At 37.7% G+C, this 17206-nt stretch overlaps 1 protein-coding gene across 1 annotated transcript in view; it reads right to left on the bottom strand.

Annotated features, from left to right (window-relative positions):
- CEP192 (centrosomal protein 192) overlaps positions 1-17206 on the bottom strand; it is a 133528-nt gene that overhangs the window by 93151 nt on the left and 23171 nt on the right. Inside the window, exons 6-9 of the mRNA XM_044920902.1 lie at positions 15851-15971; positions 3285-3430; positions 2020-2158; positions 856-989 (exon numbers count right to left, since the gene is read on the bottom strand). Coding sequence (XP_044776837.1) covers positions 856-989; positions 2020-2158; positions 3285-3430; positions 15851-15971 — 540 coding nt within the window. The remainder of the gene's footprint in view (positions 1-855; positions 990-2019; positions 2159-3284; positions 3431-15850; positions 15972-17206) is intronic.

Genomic DNA, 17206 nt, shown 5'->3' on the forward strand with positions numbered 1-17206 from the left:
AAAAACAGATTAATATGGGGCCAGATTATAAAGCATTTTAAGGATTATTAATTTGAAACACTGAGGCACAGAAAATATTTTATGTATTATATAAATTAAAAGCCATTGTAACAAAATTAACCTGTTGTTGACAAATATAATGGAATGGCACAATAAATCAGACATGAGGTAGTAAGCATCTTCAACTTGAGTAGTGGTAAAGGAAATAAAGAGGAAACCTAAGACACAGTCCTGAGAACACACTGAGAGAAATTAGGTTTTCTGAGCTTCACTGACTTTAAAATGACAATTCCATCATCACTTACTGCCTTAATCAAAAAGGATTACTATGAGGATAAGTAACTGTCTCTCTATATACCAACACACATTCCCTCTAAATTAAAAATCATCATACAACCTTGAGGCATACATTACTTTTAAAAAGGGGACAAAGAATTGGTAAGAGTCAGAAATGACTACCAAGTTTCAAGTGTAGGAGTAATGGGTTGCTATTAACAAACAGAAAACAATGAATGGAAAACAAACATGCTTGAGCAAGGTTAAAGATCAACAGTTTGCTTTTTTATTTAATGTTCTGTTACCAAGCTGAAGAACTTTTCAAATGAATGATCTAAATGCAAGTCAAAACTATTTAAATTTAAGAAAACGTATTAATTATGTATTTAATATAATCTTAGTAATCTTAAAGATATGTACCAACACACACATAAAACATTATCAGTAGAGAAACTTTTTAATATTTTTTCTATATTTTCCAGAAATCAGCAGTTGTTACTATGAAAAAAAAACTGATATCATTCAAAAGGCTTTTTATCCTTTTCATAGAAAATTTGAAGAAAATGCATATAAACTTACTCTGCCATGATGTGGGACAATACCCTTCAAACTGTCTGCCCTTTTTTTCTCTTGTTCAATTCTCTGAGTACTAGAAGAACATGATAATACACCATCTATATGCCTTCTACTATCTCCAGTATCTACAAAATTACCTGAAATACAAGAAAAAAAATTAATAGAGCAATGTCAAAGTCTCAGTAATCTAATAACTGCTTCTTTTTTTTTTTTAAGATTTTTCATTTATTTTATTTATTTGAAAGAGAGAGACAGAGATAGTGAGAGAGAGCACAGGCAGGGAGAAGAGAGAGATGCAGGCTCCCCGCTGAGCAGGGAGCCTGATGTGGGACTTGATCCCAGGACCTTGGGATCATGACCTGAGCCAAAGGCAGATGCTAAACCGAATGAGCCACCCAGGCACCCCATAACTGCTTCTTGCTATTCAAATTAGTTTATGTAAACCTAGTTAATTAACAATCATATGACAAATATAGCAATTTGCATACAAGAAAAAGTAACCATCAGTAAGAGACAACAGGAAATGTGACAAACTGCGACCAAAGAATTCATTTTTAATTCTCAAATGTCTGAATAAAACACACTCATTTGTAATAAGCAATGCAAGCAATACCCACTACAGTATTTCTAATAATATTAATGTATTCTTTTGAAAACATTTAGATTGTTTAAAAATTTGAAGAAATTCAACAGTTAATACAGGTTACATTATACCAAAGAAATGAATCTTTGGAAAAAAGGCAAAGTCAAATAGAATTTAAGAAAAATGGTATTAAGGAGGGCAAGTGTTGTAATGAGCATTGGGTGTTATATGCAACTAATGAATCACTGAACACTACATCAAAAACTAATGATGGGGCGCCTGGGTGGCTCAGTTGGTTGAGCGACTGCCTTCGGCTCAGGTCATGATCCTGGAGTCCCAGGATCGAGTCCCACATCGGGCTCCCTGCTCAGCAGGGAGTCTGCTTCTCCCTCTGACCCTCCCCCCTCTCATGTGCTCTCTCTCTCATTCTGTCTCTCAAATAAATAAATAAAAAATCTTAAAAAAAAAAAAACCTTAAAAAAAAAAAAACTAATGATGTACTGTATGGTAGTTAACATAATAAAAAATAAAATAAAATCTTTAAAAAAAAAAAAAGAACAATGGAGTCATATTTCAGTACTTACTGGTCCCAGGCAGACAAACAACATGGCCTACTTCAGACTCTTTGTGGGTTGTTTCAGAATTTCCTGAAGAGTGTAAGCCATGGGAAATCAGAGAGCTGTTATTTTCTGATTGAGATTTATAGCTATCATTTTCATTCGCCTGTTGAAAAAATATCTTAGCTGTATTTTTTTAAATTAAAACCAAAAAGTTTTAGGGGAAAAACATGAGAAGCAGAGAATGACTTCTTGACAGAAGGATGCCAGGTAATTAATGTAGAAGGAACTGGAAACATCACCATTATAATCACCATAGGAATAATTGTTTCTAGGAGGCCTCAGCAATGATACTAAATCCAGTTTGTGAAAGGTTCTTGGGGAATAGGAAGTTCACATGGCCCCAATGCATCATTCCCCAGATTACTTATTGATAACAAAGGAGAAAAGAAAGGCACCTACACAAGGAGACATCTAGCCAACAACACATTAACCAAGATTATCAAACACAACATCACCAATAGTGGGACCAACAGACTTCTACATCTCCTGATGTGATACAAGGAGAAGCACATATCATCCTTATGTTTAATCTTAACTTGTTCATGATATACATGCTTACTTTGAATTCTTGCCAAAATCTTTGAGCAGGAGGGGAAAAAAGCAATCAGATATAACCAGCTTATGGGTCATTTTACATAAAAAACTTTAATGACACGGAAGAACTACTCCAAAGTGAAATACTAAAGAGATAGTACAATCAGAAGCAACTGTAATCCTTGATTAAATCCTAGATCAAAAAAAATAAAAGTGAAGGACATTTTGGAGACAACTGGATAAATGTGAATATGGACTGTATATTCATTTACATTACTGTATCAAAGTTAGATAACAGAAGTGAGATTATGCAGGAAAATATCTTTATTTGCAGGAAAAAAATGTCAAAGTATTAGGGTGACATGTCAAAATATCTGCAAATTCCTCTTAAATGATACAGGAAAAAAGTATTCATGGAGGAACAAAGAAAACATAAAGATGGCCAAATGTTAACAATTGGTTAATTTGGATGAGGGGCATACACATGTTCATTGTGATATTCTTCAATTTTTCTGCAGAGGAAGGAAAAGTAAGAAGCAGCAAGAAAGGACGGACAAGGTATTTCTCATGACTTTCTATCTGGAAAAACAGAGACCAAAAAAAACCAAAAGCTTCTGTTTTATGGTAATATCTAATGAGACCAGTAATAGTTTTCTAAAGTCAAATTTCTGAAAAACTGTAAGATTGGAACATACCTGACATGGATCACTTGTAGGTAATTTAAAATCTTTTTCTGGATGTTCCTGTTCTAGGTCTTCATATATCATTCCTGGAATAGCCAGTTGCTCAAAGTAAGCCTCCAAATGTTCATCATAAAACTCTTCATCATCAATATCATCATCTATTGGTAAAATGGTAAAAAAAGAAAAAGGAAACGTTTTAAAGTACTGACTGAACTATAATATTTAATCAAAAGGGTTGATAAAGACTTCTGAGGAAGAAGGCAGAGTAGGAGGTCCCTAAACTCACCTCGTTATATGGATACAACTAGATAACACCCACATAAGTGTGAATAACCCAGAAAAGGATCCAAAGACTGGCAGAGCAAACACTCCACAGCTAAATGTAGAGAAGAGGCCACATCAAAGAGGATAGGAAGGGCAGAAACATAGTCAGGAGCTAAATGAACCCATGGGATCAAAAGGGAGGGATTCCAAGGGTGCAGAGAGGGGAGAGAAACAGACCCTCACACCAGGCAGCCTAGGCATGGGGAAGACAAATCCCCAAGACATTTGGCTTTGAAAAACACAGGGGTCAAATTTCACAAGTTCTTTCAATCACTGGGGCATACCACCTGGAGCTTTAAAAATCAGTGGGCTTGGCTCTGGCAGAGCCAAGAGGGCAAAAGGAAACAGGGTCCCTGCCTTTAAAAAGCACAACAAACAACCCTGCAGGGATACAACACAGAAGCAACAGTCTGAAAACCACCTAGGGTATGCAGGAGATTTGTTGACTAATTTTGGTGTATATGCTGGAGGAGCAGGGATCTTTGGGAGACTTCAGGAAAAAGGAGCTGGTAGGCACTATTTCCCTTCCCTACTCCCCAGTCTAGATACACAAACACCTGTGGGGACCAGTGTGGCTAAGACACTCACTAGGTAACTTGCTAACAGTGCAACCTGCCCCACGTTCTCCTGCAGCTACACCCCTTCCAATATGCTCTTGGCCAGAGGACATCCAAAGTAGTGCCACAAGCCTGGCAGTGTGCAAGCAGCCCTGACAACGGTCAGCACCACTCCAAAGTGACTTCTGCCCCAGGGAGAAAGATAACCACATACATATCAAGACTGTGGTCCCAGGAGTAGGCTGAAGACAGACAGCTAATCTGACTGCAGGCCCCACCCACCAATGAAAGCTTCCCAGGGGACAACACAGAGAAAGCGCCTTGCAGTTTGGTGCTACCACAGCTCTGGAAACACCTGGTCTGACTCAGCTCAAGCCCAAGGCAGCCCCAGACTGGCCCATTACAACACAGGGACCAAACCCTGCCCATAACAGACAAAAGAAACTGCAGATGACTGCACTGAAGGCAAAAGTGGCTCAGCCACAACAGCAGGGCACACGCAACACACACAGGAGACACCCCTTAAGCACCAGGTTCTGGTAAACAGGGGAAACTGCACTGGGGGGCACTACAGCACCTCTTCATAAGGCAGCTACTTTCAAGAGCAGGAGATGTAGCTGACTGTCGAACCACACAGAATCAGACACAGAGAGTTAGACAAAATAAAGACAGAGGAATATGTCCCAGATGAAAGAACAGGACAAAAATCAAAGCAACAGACCTAAGATAAGTAATATTCCTATAGAGAATTTAAAGTAATGGTCATAAAGATATGCACTGACTAGAGAAAAGAGTAGAGGACATCAGTGAAACCCTTAAAAAGGAAATAGAAAACATAAAAAAGAACCAAAGTTGAACAATTTCATAACTAAAATTAAAAATACATGGAATAGATGAACTAAATAGACTAGATAAAGCACAGGAATGGATTAGCAACCTGGAAGACAAAATAATGGAAAACAATAAAGCCGAACATAAGAGAGAAAAAAATAATAAAGTGAAAATAGACTTAGAGAACTCAGTGACACCATCAAATGTAGTAATATTCACATTATAGGGATCCCAGAAGGAGAAAAGAGAGAAAAGGGGGCAGAAAATTTATTTGAAGACACAACAGCTGAAAACATCCTGAATCTGGAGAAGGAAACAGAAATCCAGATCCAGAAGGCACAGAGCCCCCAACAAAATCAACCCAAGGAGGTCCACACCAAGACACATAGCAATTAAAATGGCAAAAAATAGAGATAAAGAGAGAATTCTAAAAGCAGCAAGAGAGCTGGGGCGCCTGGGTGGCTCAGTCAGTTAAGTATCGAACTCTTGATCTCAGCTCAGGTCTTGATCTCAGGGTTGTGAATTTAAGCCCCATGTTGGGCTCCATGCCTTAAATAGATAAAAATAAAAATAAATAAAAGCAGCAAGAGAAAAGAAAACAGCTACATGCAAGGGAATCCCCATAAAGTTATCAGCGGATTTTTCAGCAGAATTCTGCAGGACAGAGGGACTGGCATGATATATTCAATTGGCTGAAATGAAAAAACATGCAGCCAAGAATACTCTATCCAGCAAGGCTATCATTCAGAATAAAGAGAAAGATAAAGAGTTTTGCAGACAAACAAAACTTAAAGGACTTCAAGACCATTAAACCAGCCCTACAAGAAATGTTAAAAGGCAATTCTTTAACTAGAAAGACGATAAGTAGGAGTACGAAAGGTAGGAAGCACAAAAGCAGTAAAAGTAAGTATATGTATAAGAATAAATCAAGGGATTCACAAAATAAAAGGATGTAAAGCATGACACATAGCTAAAACATACACATATACCTAAAACATGGAGGGGAGAGAAGTAAAGAATGGGTTGAAACTTAAGTGACCATCAAATTAATAGACTGCTATATGCAGAAGATGTTATATACAAACCTAATGATCACCACAAATCAAAAATCAGTAATAGATAAGGAAATAATAAAGAGAAAGGAATCCAAGTACATCACTAAAGAATGCCACCAAACCCTGAGGGAAGAGCAAGAGAAGAAAGAAACAGAGAACTACATAAACAGACATAAAACAAGTAACAAAATGGCAGTACATACATACTTATCAATAATTACTTTGAATGTAAATGGACTAAACACTCCGATCAAAAGATACATGGTGACTGAGTGGATGAAAAAGCAAGACCCATCTATAAGCTGACTATAAGAGACTCATTTCAGACCTAAAGAACCATGCAGATTGAAACTGAAGGAAAGAAGCATGTATCATGCAAAAGGAAGTGAAAAGAAAGTCAGGGTAGCAATATTTATATCGGGCAAAATAGACTATAAAACAAAGGTAACAAGAAACAAAGAAGGACACTATATAAACATAAAGGGGACAATCCAACAAGATATAACAATTATAAATATATATGCACCCACCATGGGAGCACCCAAATACATTAAGCAACTGATAACAAATATGCAAAATGTAAGCAACAGTAACACAGTAACAATATAGGGCTTTAACACCCCACTTACAGCAATGGAGAGATCATCCAAACAGAATATCAACAAAGAAACAGTGACTTTGAATGACACACTGGACCAGATGGATCTAATAGATACATTCAGAGCATTCCATCCTAAAACAGAATACTCGCAAGTGCACAAGAAATATTCTCCAGAATAGATTACAAAGTAGACCACAAAACAAGTCTCACCAAATTCAAAAAGACTGAAGTCACACCATGCATCTTTTCTTAGCACAACACTATGAAACCAGAAATCAAACACAAGAAACTATCTGGAAAGAACACAATTACATGGACGTTAATAACATGATACTAAGCAATAAATGGGTCAACAAGAAATCAAAGAGGAAATCAAACAATACATGAACAAATGAAAATGAAAATACAACAGTCCAAAATCTTTGGGATGCAGCAAAAGCTGTTCTAAGAGGAAAGTTTGTGACAATACAGACCTATCTCAAGAAGCCAAGAAAAATCTCAAACAATCTAACCTTACAAATAAAGGAGCTAGAAAAAAAACAAACAAAACCCAACAACAGTAGAAGGAAGGAAATAATAAAGATTAGAGTAGAAATAAATGAAACAGAAACTAAGAAACAACAGAACAGATCAATAAAACCAGAAGCTGTTTCTTTGAAAAGATAACAAAATCGATAGATTTTTAGCAGTACTCATTTAAAAGAGAGAGAACTCAAACAAAATCAGGAATGAAAGAAGATAATTAACAACTGACACCAAAGAAATACAAAGGATCTTAAGAGAGTATTATGAAAAATTGTATGATAACAAATCGGGACAACCTAGAAGAAATGGATAAATTCATAGAAACATGTAACATCCCAAAAGTGAATCAGGGAAAAATAGGAAAACTGAACACACTGATTATAAGCAAAGAAATTTATTTTACTTTTTTTTTAAGATTTTATTTATTTATTTGAGAGAGAGAGAGAGAGGAGGGGCAGAGGAAGAGGGAGAAGCAGACTCCTCACCGAGCAAGGAGCCTGACGCGGGACTCGATCCCAGGACCCCAGGATCATGACCCAAGCTGAAGGCAGACGCCCAACTGACTGAGCCACACAGGTGTCCCACCATCAAAGAAATTTAATCAGTAATCAAAAACATGCAACCAAAGTCTAGGACCAGATGACTTCACAGGTGAATTCTACAAAACATTTAAAGGAAAGTTAGTATCTATTCTTCTCAAACTCTTCCAAAAACTAAAAGAGGAAAGAAAGCTTCCAAATTCATTCTATCATTACCCTGATACCAAAATCAGGTAAAAACACTATTAAAAAAAGAACTACAGGCCAGTATCTCTGTTGAACAGAGATGCAAAAATCCTCAACAAAATATTAGTAAACCGAATCCAACAATACATTAAAAAAAATAACTCATCACAAGTGAGGTTTATTCCTGTGATGCAAGGGTGGGTTGATATTCGCAAGTCAATCAACATGATACATCATATTAACCAGAGAAAGGATAAAAACCATATGAACATTCCAACAGATGCAGAAAAAGCCATCTGACAAACTACAGCATCCATTCATGATAAAAACCCTCCACAAAGTAGGTTTGGAGGGAACATACCTTAACATAATAAAGGCCATATATGAAAAGCCCACAGCAAACATCACACTCAATGGGGGAAAACTGATGAAAGCTTTTCCCCTAAGGTCAGGAACAAGATAAAATGTCCACGCTCACCACTTTTATTTAACACAGTACTAACAGTTCTAGCCACCACAATCAGACAACAAAAAGAAATAAAAGGACCCCAAATTGGTAAGGAAGAAGTAAAACTTTCACTATTTGCAGATGACATGATACCATATATAGACTACCCTAAAAACTCTACCAAAAAACTACTAGAACTGATAAATAAATTCAGTAAGGCTACAGGATACAAAATCGATTTCTATACGTTAATAATGAATAGCATAAAGAGAAATTAAAAATCCCATTTACAATTGCAGCAAAAGTAATAATGTACCTGGGAATAAACTTAGCTAAGGAGGTGAACAACCTGTACTTTGAAAACTCTAAAACACTGATGAAAGAAATTGAAGACAACACAAACAAATGAAAAGATATCCATGCTCATGGACTGGAAGAACAGATATTGTTAAAATGTGCATATAACATTAAACAATCTATAGACTTAATGCAATCCCTATCAAAATACCAACAGTATTTTTCACAGCGCTAGAACAAACTATCCTAAAGTTTGTAAGGAACCACAAAAATCCCCCAATAGCCAAAGCAATCTTGAAAAAGATAACAAAACCAGAGGTACCACAACCCCAGATTTCAAGATACAAAACAAAGCTGTAGTAATCAAAACAATATGGTACTGGCACAAAAATAAACGCTAAGATCAAGAGAACAGAACAGAAAGCCCAGAAACAAACTCACAGTTATATGGTCAATTAATCTTCAACAAACAAGGCAAGAATATTCAATGGGAAAAGAGCCATGGTGTTAGGAAAATTGGACAGCAACATGCAAAAGAATGACACTGAACCACTTTCTTAGACCAAACACAAAAATAAACTCAAAATGGATTTAAGACCTAAATGTGAGACCTGAAACCATACAACTCCTAGAAAACAGCACAGGCAGTAATTTCTCTGAAACTAGCCAAAACATTTTTGTAGCAACGTCTCCTGAGGCAAAGGAAATAAAAACAAAAATAAACTATTGGGACTACATCAGAATAAAAAGCTTCTGAACAGCAAAGGAAACAATCAACAAAATATATGAAGGACTAATATAACAACAAAAAACCAAATAATCCAATTTTTAAAAATGGGCAAAAGACATGCACATACATTTCTGCAAAGACAACATACAGATGGACAACAGACACATGAAAAGAAGCTCAACATCAGTCATTATCAGGTTGCATTTAATCAAAACCACTATTAGATATCACCTCATACCTGCCAGAATGGCTAAAATCAAAACCATGAGAAAACAACAAGAGTTGGCAAGGATATGGAAAGAAAAGAACCCTCCTGCACTGTTGGTGGGAATGTAAACTAGCACAGCCACTGTGGAAAACAGTATGGAGGTTCCTCAAAAAATTAAGAATACAACTATCGGGGCGCCTGGGTGGCTCAGTCGTTAAGCGTCTGCCTTCGGCTCAGGTCATGATTCCAGGTCCTGGGATCGAGCCCCACATCGGGCTCCCTGCTCCGCGGGAAGCCTGCTTCTCCCTCTCCCACTCCCCCTGCTTGTGTTCCCTCTCTCGCTGTGTCTCTCTCTGTCAAATAAATAAATAAAATCTTTAAAAAAAAAAAAAAGAATACAACTATCATCCAATCCAGTAATTGCACTATTGGGTATTTATCTAAAAAATACAAACAGAGAATACAAGATGGCAGAGGAGTAGGAGACCTCAGCTTTGTCTGGTTCCAGGAATTCAGCTGGACAGCTATCAAATCATTCTGAACACCTGTGAATGAACTCAACTGGAGATCTAAGAAAAGAACTGCTTCAATTCTATAAATAGAAAAGTGACCACTTTCTACAAACTACCAAACTACCAAAACTGAACCAGGAAGAAACAGAAAACCTGAACAGACCCAGCAAGGAAGTTGAAGCAGTAATCAAAAATCTCCCAACAAACAAGAGCTCAAGGCCAGATGGCTTCCCAGAGGAATTCTACCAAACATTTAAAGAAGAATTAATACTTATTCTTCTGAAGCTGTTTCAAAAAACAGAAATGGAAGGATAACTTCCAAACTCATTTTATGAGGCCAGCATTACCTTGATCCCAAACCCAGACAAAGACCCTACTAAAAAGGAGAATTACAGACCAATATCCCTGATGAACATGGATGCAAAAATTCTCACCAAGATACTGGCCAATAGGATCCAACAGTACATCAAGAGGATTATTCACCACGACCAAGTGGGATTTATTCCTGGGCTGCAAAGGTGGTTCAACATCTGCAAATCATTCACTGTGATACATCACATTAATAAAACAAAGAACAAGAAAAAACCATAAAAAATTAGGCAATGAAGATCTAGCTGTTTTATGTGTATCAATAACTTTAAAGTGAAGATAACAGCCAGTTGAACTCTGCAACTCTGTTATCCTCCCAGATGCAGAAAAAAGCATTTTACAAAGTACGGCATCCTTTCTTGATTAAAACTCTTTACAGTGTAGGGATAGAGGAACATACCTCAATATCATAAACACCATATATAAAAAGCCCACAGTGAATATCATTCTGGAGGTCTGGAACATGGCAAGGATGTCCTCTATCATCACTGCTGTTCAACATAGTACTAGAAGGCCTAGCTTCGGCAATCAGACAACAAAAAGAAATAAAAGGCATCCGAATCAGCAAAGAAGAAGTCAAACTCTCACTCTTTGCAGATGGTATGATACTTTATGTGGAAAACCCAAAAGACTCCACCCCAAAACTGCTAGAACTCATACAGGAATTCAGGAAAGTGGCAGGATATAAAATCAATGCACAGAAATCAGTTGCACATTTATACATTAACAATGAGACAGAAGAAACAGAAACTGCACCCAAAACCATAAGATACCTAGAAATAATCCTAACCAAAGAGGCAAAGAACCTGTACTCAGAAAACTATAGAATACTCATGAAAGAAATTGAGGAAGACACAAAGAAATGGAAAAACGTTCCATGCTCATGGATTGGAAGAACAAAGACTGTTAATGTCTATGCTACCTTGAGCAATCTACACATTTAATGCAATCCCTCTCAATATACCATCAACTTTTTTCACAGAAATGGAACAAATAATCCTAAAATTTGTATGGAGCCAGAAAAGACCCCGAATAGCCAAAGGAATGTTGAAAGAGAGAACCAAAGCTGGTAGCATCACAATTCCAGACTTCAAGCTCTATTACAAAGCTGTGATCATCAAGACAGTATGTACTGGCACAAAAACAGACACAAAGAACAATGGAACAGAACAGAGAACTCAGAAATGGACCCTCAAAACTCTATGGTCAACTAATCTTCGACAAAGCAGGAAAGAATATCCAATGGAAAAAAGACAGTCTCTTCAACAAATAGTGTTGGGAAAATTGGACAGCCACATGCAGAAGAATGAAAGTGGACCAATTCCTTTCACCATATACAAAAATAGACTCAAAATGGATGAAAGACCTAAACGTGAGATAGGCATCCATCAAAAACCCAGAGGAGAACACAGGCAGCAACCTCTGTGACCTAAGCCACAGCAACTGCTTGCTAGACGCATCTCCAAAGGCAAGGGAAACAAAGGCAAAATGAACTATTGGGACTTCATCAAGATAAAAAGTTTTTGCACAGCAAAGGACACAGTTGACAAAACCAAGACAACCGACAGAATGGGAGAAGATACTTGCAAATGACATATCAGATAGAGGGCTAATATCCAAAATCTATAAAGAACTTATCAAACTCAACACCCAAAGAACAAATAATACAATCAAGAAGTGGGCAGAAAACATGAACAGACATTTCTCCAAAGAAGACATTCAAATGGCCAACAGGCACATGAAAAAATGCTCCACATCACCTGGCATCAAGGAAATACAACTAAAATCACAATGAGATACCACCTCACAGCAGTCAGACGGTTAAAATTAATAAGTCAGGAAACGACAGATGTTGGCGGGGATGCGGAGAAAGGGGAACTTTACACTGTTGGTGGGAATGCAAGCTGGTACAGCCACTCTGCAAAACAGTATGGAGGTTCCTCAAAAAGTTGAAAATAGCTACTCTACGACCCAGCAATTGCACTACTAGTGATCACAAATGTAGTGATCCGAAGGGGCACCTGCACCCCAATGTTTATGGCATGTCCACAATAGCCAAACTATGGAAAGAGCCCAGATGTCCATCAACAGATGAATGGATAAAGAAGATGTGGTATATATACACAATGGAATATTACTCAGCCATCAAAAAAAAAAGAAATATTGCCATTTGCAATGACATGGATGGAACCAGAGGGTACTATGCTGAGTTGAAATAAGTCAGTCAGAGAAGGACAATTATCATATGATCTCACTCATATATGGAATTTAAGAATCAAAACAGAGGAGCCTAGTGGAATGGAGGGAAAAATAAAACAAGATGAAATCAGAGAGGGAGACAAACCATAAGAGACTTAATCATAGGAAACAAACTGAGGGCTGCTGGGGGGGGGTGGGGAAGGGGTAACTGGGTGATGGACATTAAGGATGGCATGTGATGTAATGAGCACCAGGTATTATATAAGACTGATGAATCACTGAACTCTACCTCTGAAACTAATTAAACACTACATGTTAATTAACTGAATTTAAACTTAAAAGATTTTAGAAATTTTAGGGGTGCCTGGGTGGCTCAGTCGTTAAGCGTCTGCCTTCGGCTCAGGTCATGATCCCAGGGTCCTGGGATCAAGCCCCGTGTCGGGCTCCCTGCTCAGCGGGAAGCCTGCTTCTCCTTCTCCCAGTCCCCCTGCTTGTGTTCCCTCTCTCGCTGTGTCTCTCTCTGTCAAATAAATAAAAATAAAAATCTTGAAAAAAAAAGTTTTAGAAATTTTAAAAAATAAGGGAAAATAAATAAAATTTAATTAACCCAATCCAAAAAAAAAAAAAACCAGAAAACACTAATTCAAAGTCTACATGCACCTCTACGTTTACTGCCTCATTATTTAGAATAGCCTAACTATGGAGGCAGCCCAAGTGTCAACAGGTGAATGGATAAATAAGATGTGGTACACACACAAACACACACACAGGGGAATATTAGTCAGCCATAAAAGAGAATAAAATCTTGGAGCACCTGGGTGGCTCAGTTGGTTAAGGATCTGCCTTCAGCTCAAGTCATGATCTCGGGCTCCCTGCTCAGCGGGAGTCTGCCTCTACGTCTGCACCGACCCCCCTCCCCCTCCGCTTGTCCTCTCTCTCTTTCTCTCTCAAATAAATAAATAATAAAAACCTTTAAAAAAAATTAAAAAAAAAAAAATCTTGCCATTTGCAACATGGATGGAGCTAGAAAGTATTATGCTAAGCAAAATAAGTCAGAGAAAAACAAATACCATATAATTTCACTCATGTGGATTTTAGGAAATAAACAAGCAAAGGGGAGGCAGAGAGAGAGAGAGAGATAAACCTAGAAACCGACTTTTAACTAGAGTACAAACTGATGGTTACTTGAGGGGAAGCTGGTGGGGAACCGGTGAAATATGTGAACCAGAGTACACTTAACATGATAAACACTAAGTAATGTACAAAACTGATACATTACTATATTGTACACCTGAAACTAATATAACACTGTATGTTAAGTATACTGTAATTAAAATTTTTTAAAAAGGTTGATAAAAACACATGGGTCGGGGCGCCTGGGTGGCTCAGTTGGTTGGGCAACTGCCTTCCGCTCAGGTCATGACCCTGGAGTCCCGGGATTGAGTCCCACATTGGGCTCCCTGCTCAGCAGGGAGTCTGCTTCTCCCTCTGACCCTCCTCCCTCTCATGCTCTCTCTCTCTCATTCTCTCTCGCAAATAAATAAAATCTTTTAAAAAAAAACAAAAAACAACAAAACACATGGGTCAATAGTCCATGTGATTTTGTTTTAACATCTGTACTGAAAATACTATTTATAATTTCAACTATAAATCATTGTGAACCTTCTAATACAAACTATTTAATCTTCCTTGAGAGAATAGCACAGAAAAAAATTCTGGCATATAGCAAAAGTTGGAATAAATGTGGCATCAAAGATCAGTGGGAAAAAGGCCACCCAGGCGCCACAATTATTCAGAAAATGGTGTGCTGGGACTCCTGCGTGGCTCAGTCAGTTAAGTGTCTGCCTTCGGCTCAGGTCATGATCCCAGGGTCCTGGGATCAAGTCCCATGTCAGGTTCCCTGCTCAGTTGGGAGCCTGCTTCTCCCTCTGCCTGCCACTTCCCCTGCTTGTGCACACGCTCTTTCTCTGACAAAAAAATAAAAATCTTTTTGAAAAGACAGAAAATGATGTGCCAAAGGGAAACTATCAAAAAGGGACAGATAAGCCTGTCACAGGAGAAGTAAAAACAAATTCTAGGTGAACTAATGATTAAGCATAAAGTGAAACTTCAAACAATATCTGATCTTGAGAAAGATGCAACTAAGGAAAACAATATATAGCAAAGTTGAATACCAATAGATAGGAATAAAAATTATTCAACTTTCATCAAACCAAAAAACTGTAAATAAGCAAAACACTACCAGTGGTTTTTAATGTTCTAACACACAGCCCAGCAAGGCCAGAGTAAAACTAGAACTCTCAATCACTAGTAATGATATTATAACTTGTCACTGCCTTTTCAAGAGAATAATTTTGCAATCAGCATTAAGAGCCTTAAAAAACCTAGCCTACTAAAACAAAGGTCTGTATGAATTCAGTCAGATTCCTTATTCACAATTCTATAATCCAAAAATATCTAAACACTGGCAGCAAAACCTATCATGAATTTATAATTATTTATCCCACTCAGCTCATCAGCCTGGCCTTCAAAGCTGTAATTAATGTGGTCCCTTCCTATTTGCCTGAGTTTATTTCCCAAAATAGCCTCCTACAGGTGCTGTACACGTGCCACACAAAACCGCAAGTTTAACTATTCTCCAACATGGTCTAAAATGCCCCCACCATAGCGCCTTTACAGAAGCTGTCCCGCTTCCTGAAATATACTTCTCTTCCCAAATCTATGTTAAGGCCTATCATGGGTCTTTTCATGAAAAAGGAAAAACTGCATCCCCTTTTAAGAAAGCTTCACAGATACTTTCCTCAATCAGAACTAATTTGTCACCCTCCTATGAATCCTGCACAATTTGTACCGTTGAGGTATACTTAAGGTAGTCAGAGGGTTAGCTGTGCATCTCTTCTCTCACTTGGCAGAACTTTCAGAGAGCAGAGACTAAATATTTCATTGTTCCCCCAATTTCTTAACATAGTGCTTTATATTCTGTATCCTAATGATAATAAACTGAGGGATGAGCATAATCATATCAGGATTCATAATAAATAAGTTTTTAAAAATTCAATCACTCAACACAAGTGCCTTGTGAGTGCTGGTAGGGAGGAGGTAAAGGAGAAGACAAACAAAAAGCTGGCATAGTAACTACTGAAACAAAGAAGTAGAAAGACGTGGAGACTAGGAAAACCCAAGTCACTTTACAGTACCAGAAGAATCCTCCAAGCTTGTCAGTGATGTAAGTTTCTCATTTTCTAATAAACTAGTGTGGCTTAAGTCATTGTGTGGATTCTTGTCTTCAAAATGTTTTCCAGCAAGAGGAACAATCATCTGTAAGAAATAAAATGCCAAGTAACAAAAGCAAACTCACTACTTTGAAGACCACACTACAAGGTTGCAAAAAGGACCACCAATGTGCTCAGTATTTGTAATTCACAATTTAAGCAATGAAGGTCTAGCTGTTTTATGTGTATCAATAACTTTCTTCCTGCCCCCATTCCACTTTCCTTCCCTGACCCACCCACTGAGACATTGTTAAAATTTAACATCTCAAATTGAATGCACAAGCTCAGAAGACCTAGTAACACAGTTAGTACACTAATACCCAAATGAATTTGAACAATACAAGACTTGGGGTAGGAAGTGAAGATAACAGCCAAGTTGGACTCTGCAATCTACATTGAAATCGCTGGTTTTTCTGCTTCTCAACCCAGGGACAACATAATCCTAACGGCACACAGCAGTTTGTTAAGGGCATTCAAGGCCCAGAATAAAAGGTAACATTGCCTTCTACATGTCAACTTTATTTCAAAATCTTACTAAATATATATCAGACAATACCATCTTTAAAATTAGATTGCAAAATACACAATTTTTAAGATAAAAACAAGGGCTCTCCATACAACTGCATACTTGTAGAGAACTGTGCTGAATTATGCTCATAAAGATCTAAAGATGTGGAAACGAAAAAAACAAATGAACAAACAAAAAAACAGAAATAGACTCAAACACATCTGAGAAAAAAGTGGTGGTTCCTGGAGGGGAGAGAGTGGAACGATGGGTGAAATAGATGGATGAGAGGTACAAAATCCCAGTAAAAAAATAAATAAGTCACAGGGATGAAAAGTACTACATAGAGAATACAGTCAATAATATTGTAATAACTTTGCATGGTGACAGAGGGTAACTACACTTCTGGTGGAGAGCATTTATAATGTATACAGTAGTTGGGCACCTGGGTGGCTCAGTTGGTTAAGTGACTACCTTCGGCTCAGGTCATGACCCCTGGGTCCTGGGATCGAATCCCACACCGCAGGGAGCCTGCTTCTCTCTTTGCTGCTCCCCCTGCTGTGTGTGCGTGCTCTCTGTCTGACAAATAAATAAAATCTTAAAAAAAAAAAAGTATAAAGTTGTTAATTGCTTTGTTGTATACCTGAAACTAAGAAAACATTGTAATATCAACTATACTTTAATTAAAAATAAGAAAGAGGGGTGCCTGGGTGGCTCAGTCATTAAGTGTCTGCCCTCGGCTCAGGTCATGATCCCAGGGTCCTGGGATCAAGCCC

The sequence above is a fragment of the Neomonachus schauinslandi genome, chromosome 14, assembly GCF_002201575.2.
Source record: "Neomonachus schauinslandi chromosome 14, ASM220157v2, whole genome shotgun sequence".
NCBI classification, from domain to species: Eukaryota; Metazoa; Chordata; class Mammalia; order Carnivora; family Phocidae; genus Neomonachus; species Neomonachus schauinslandi.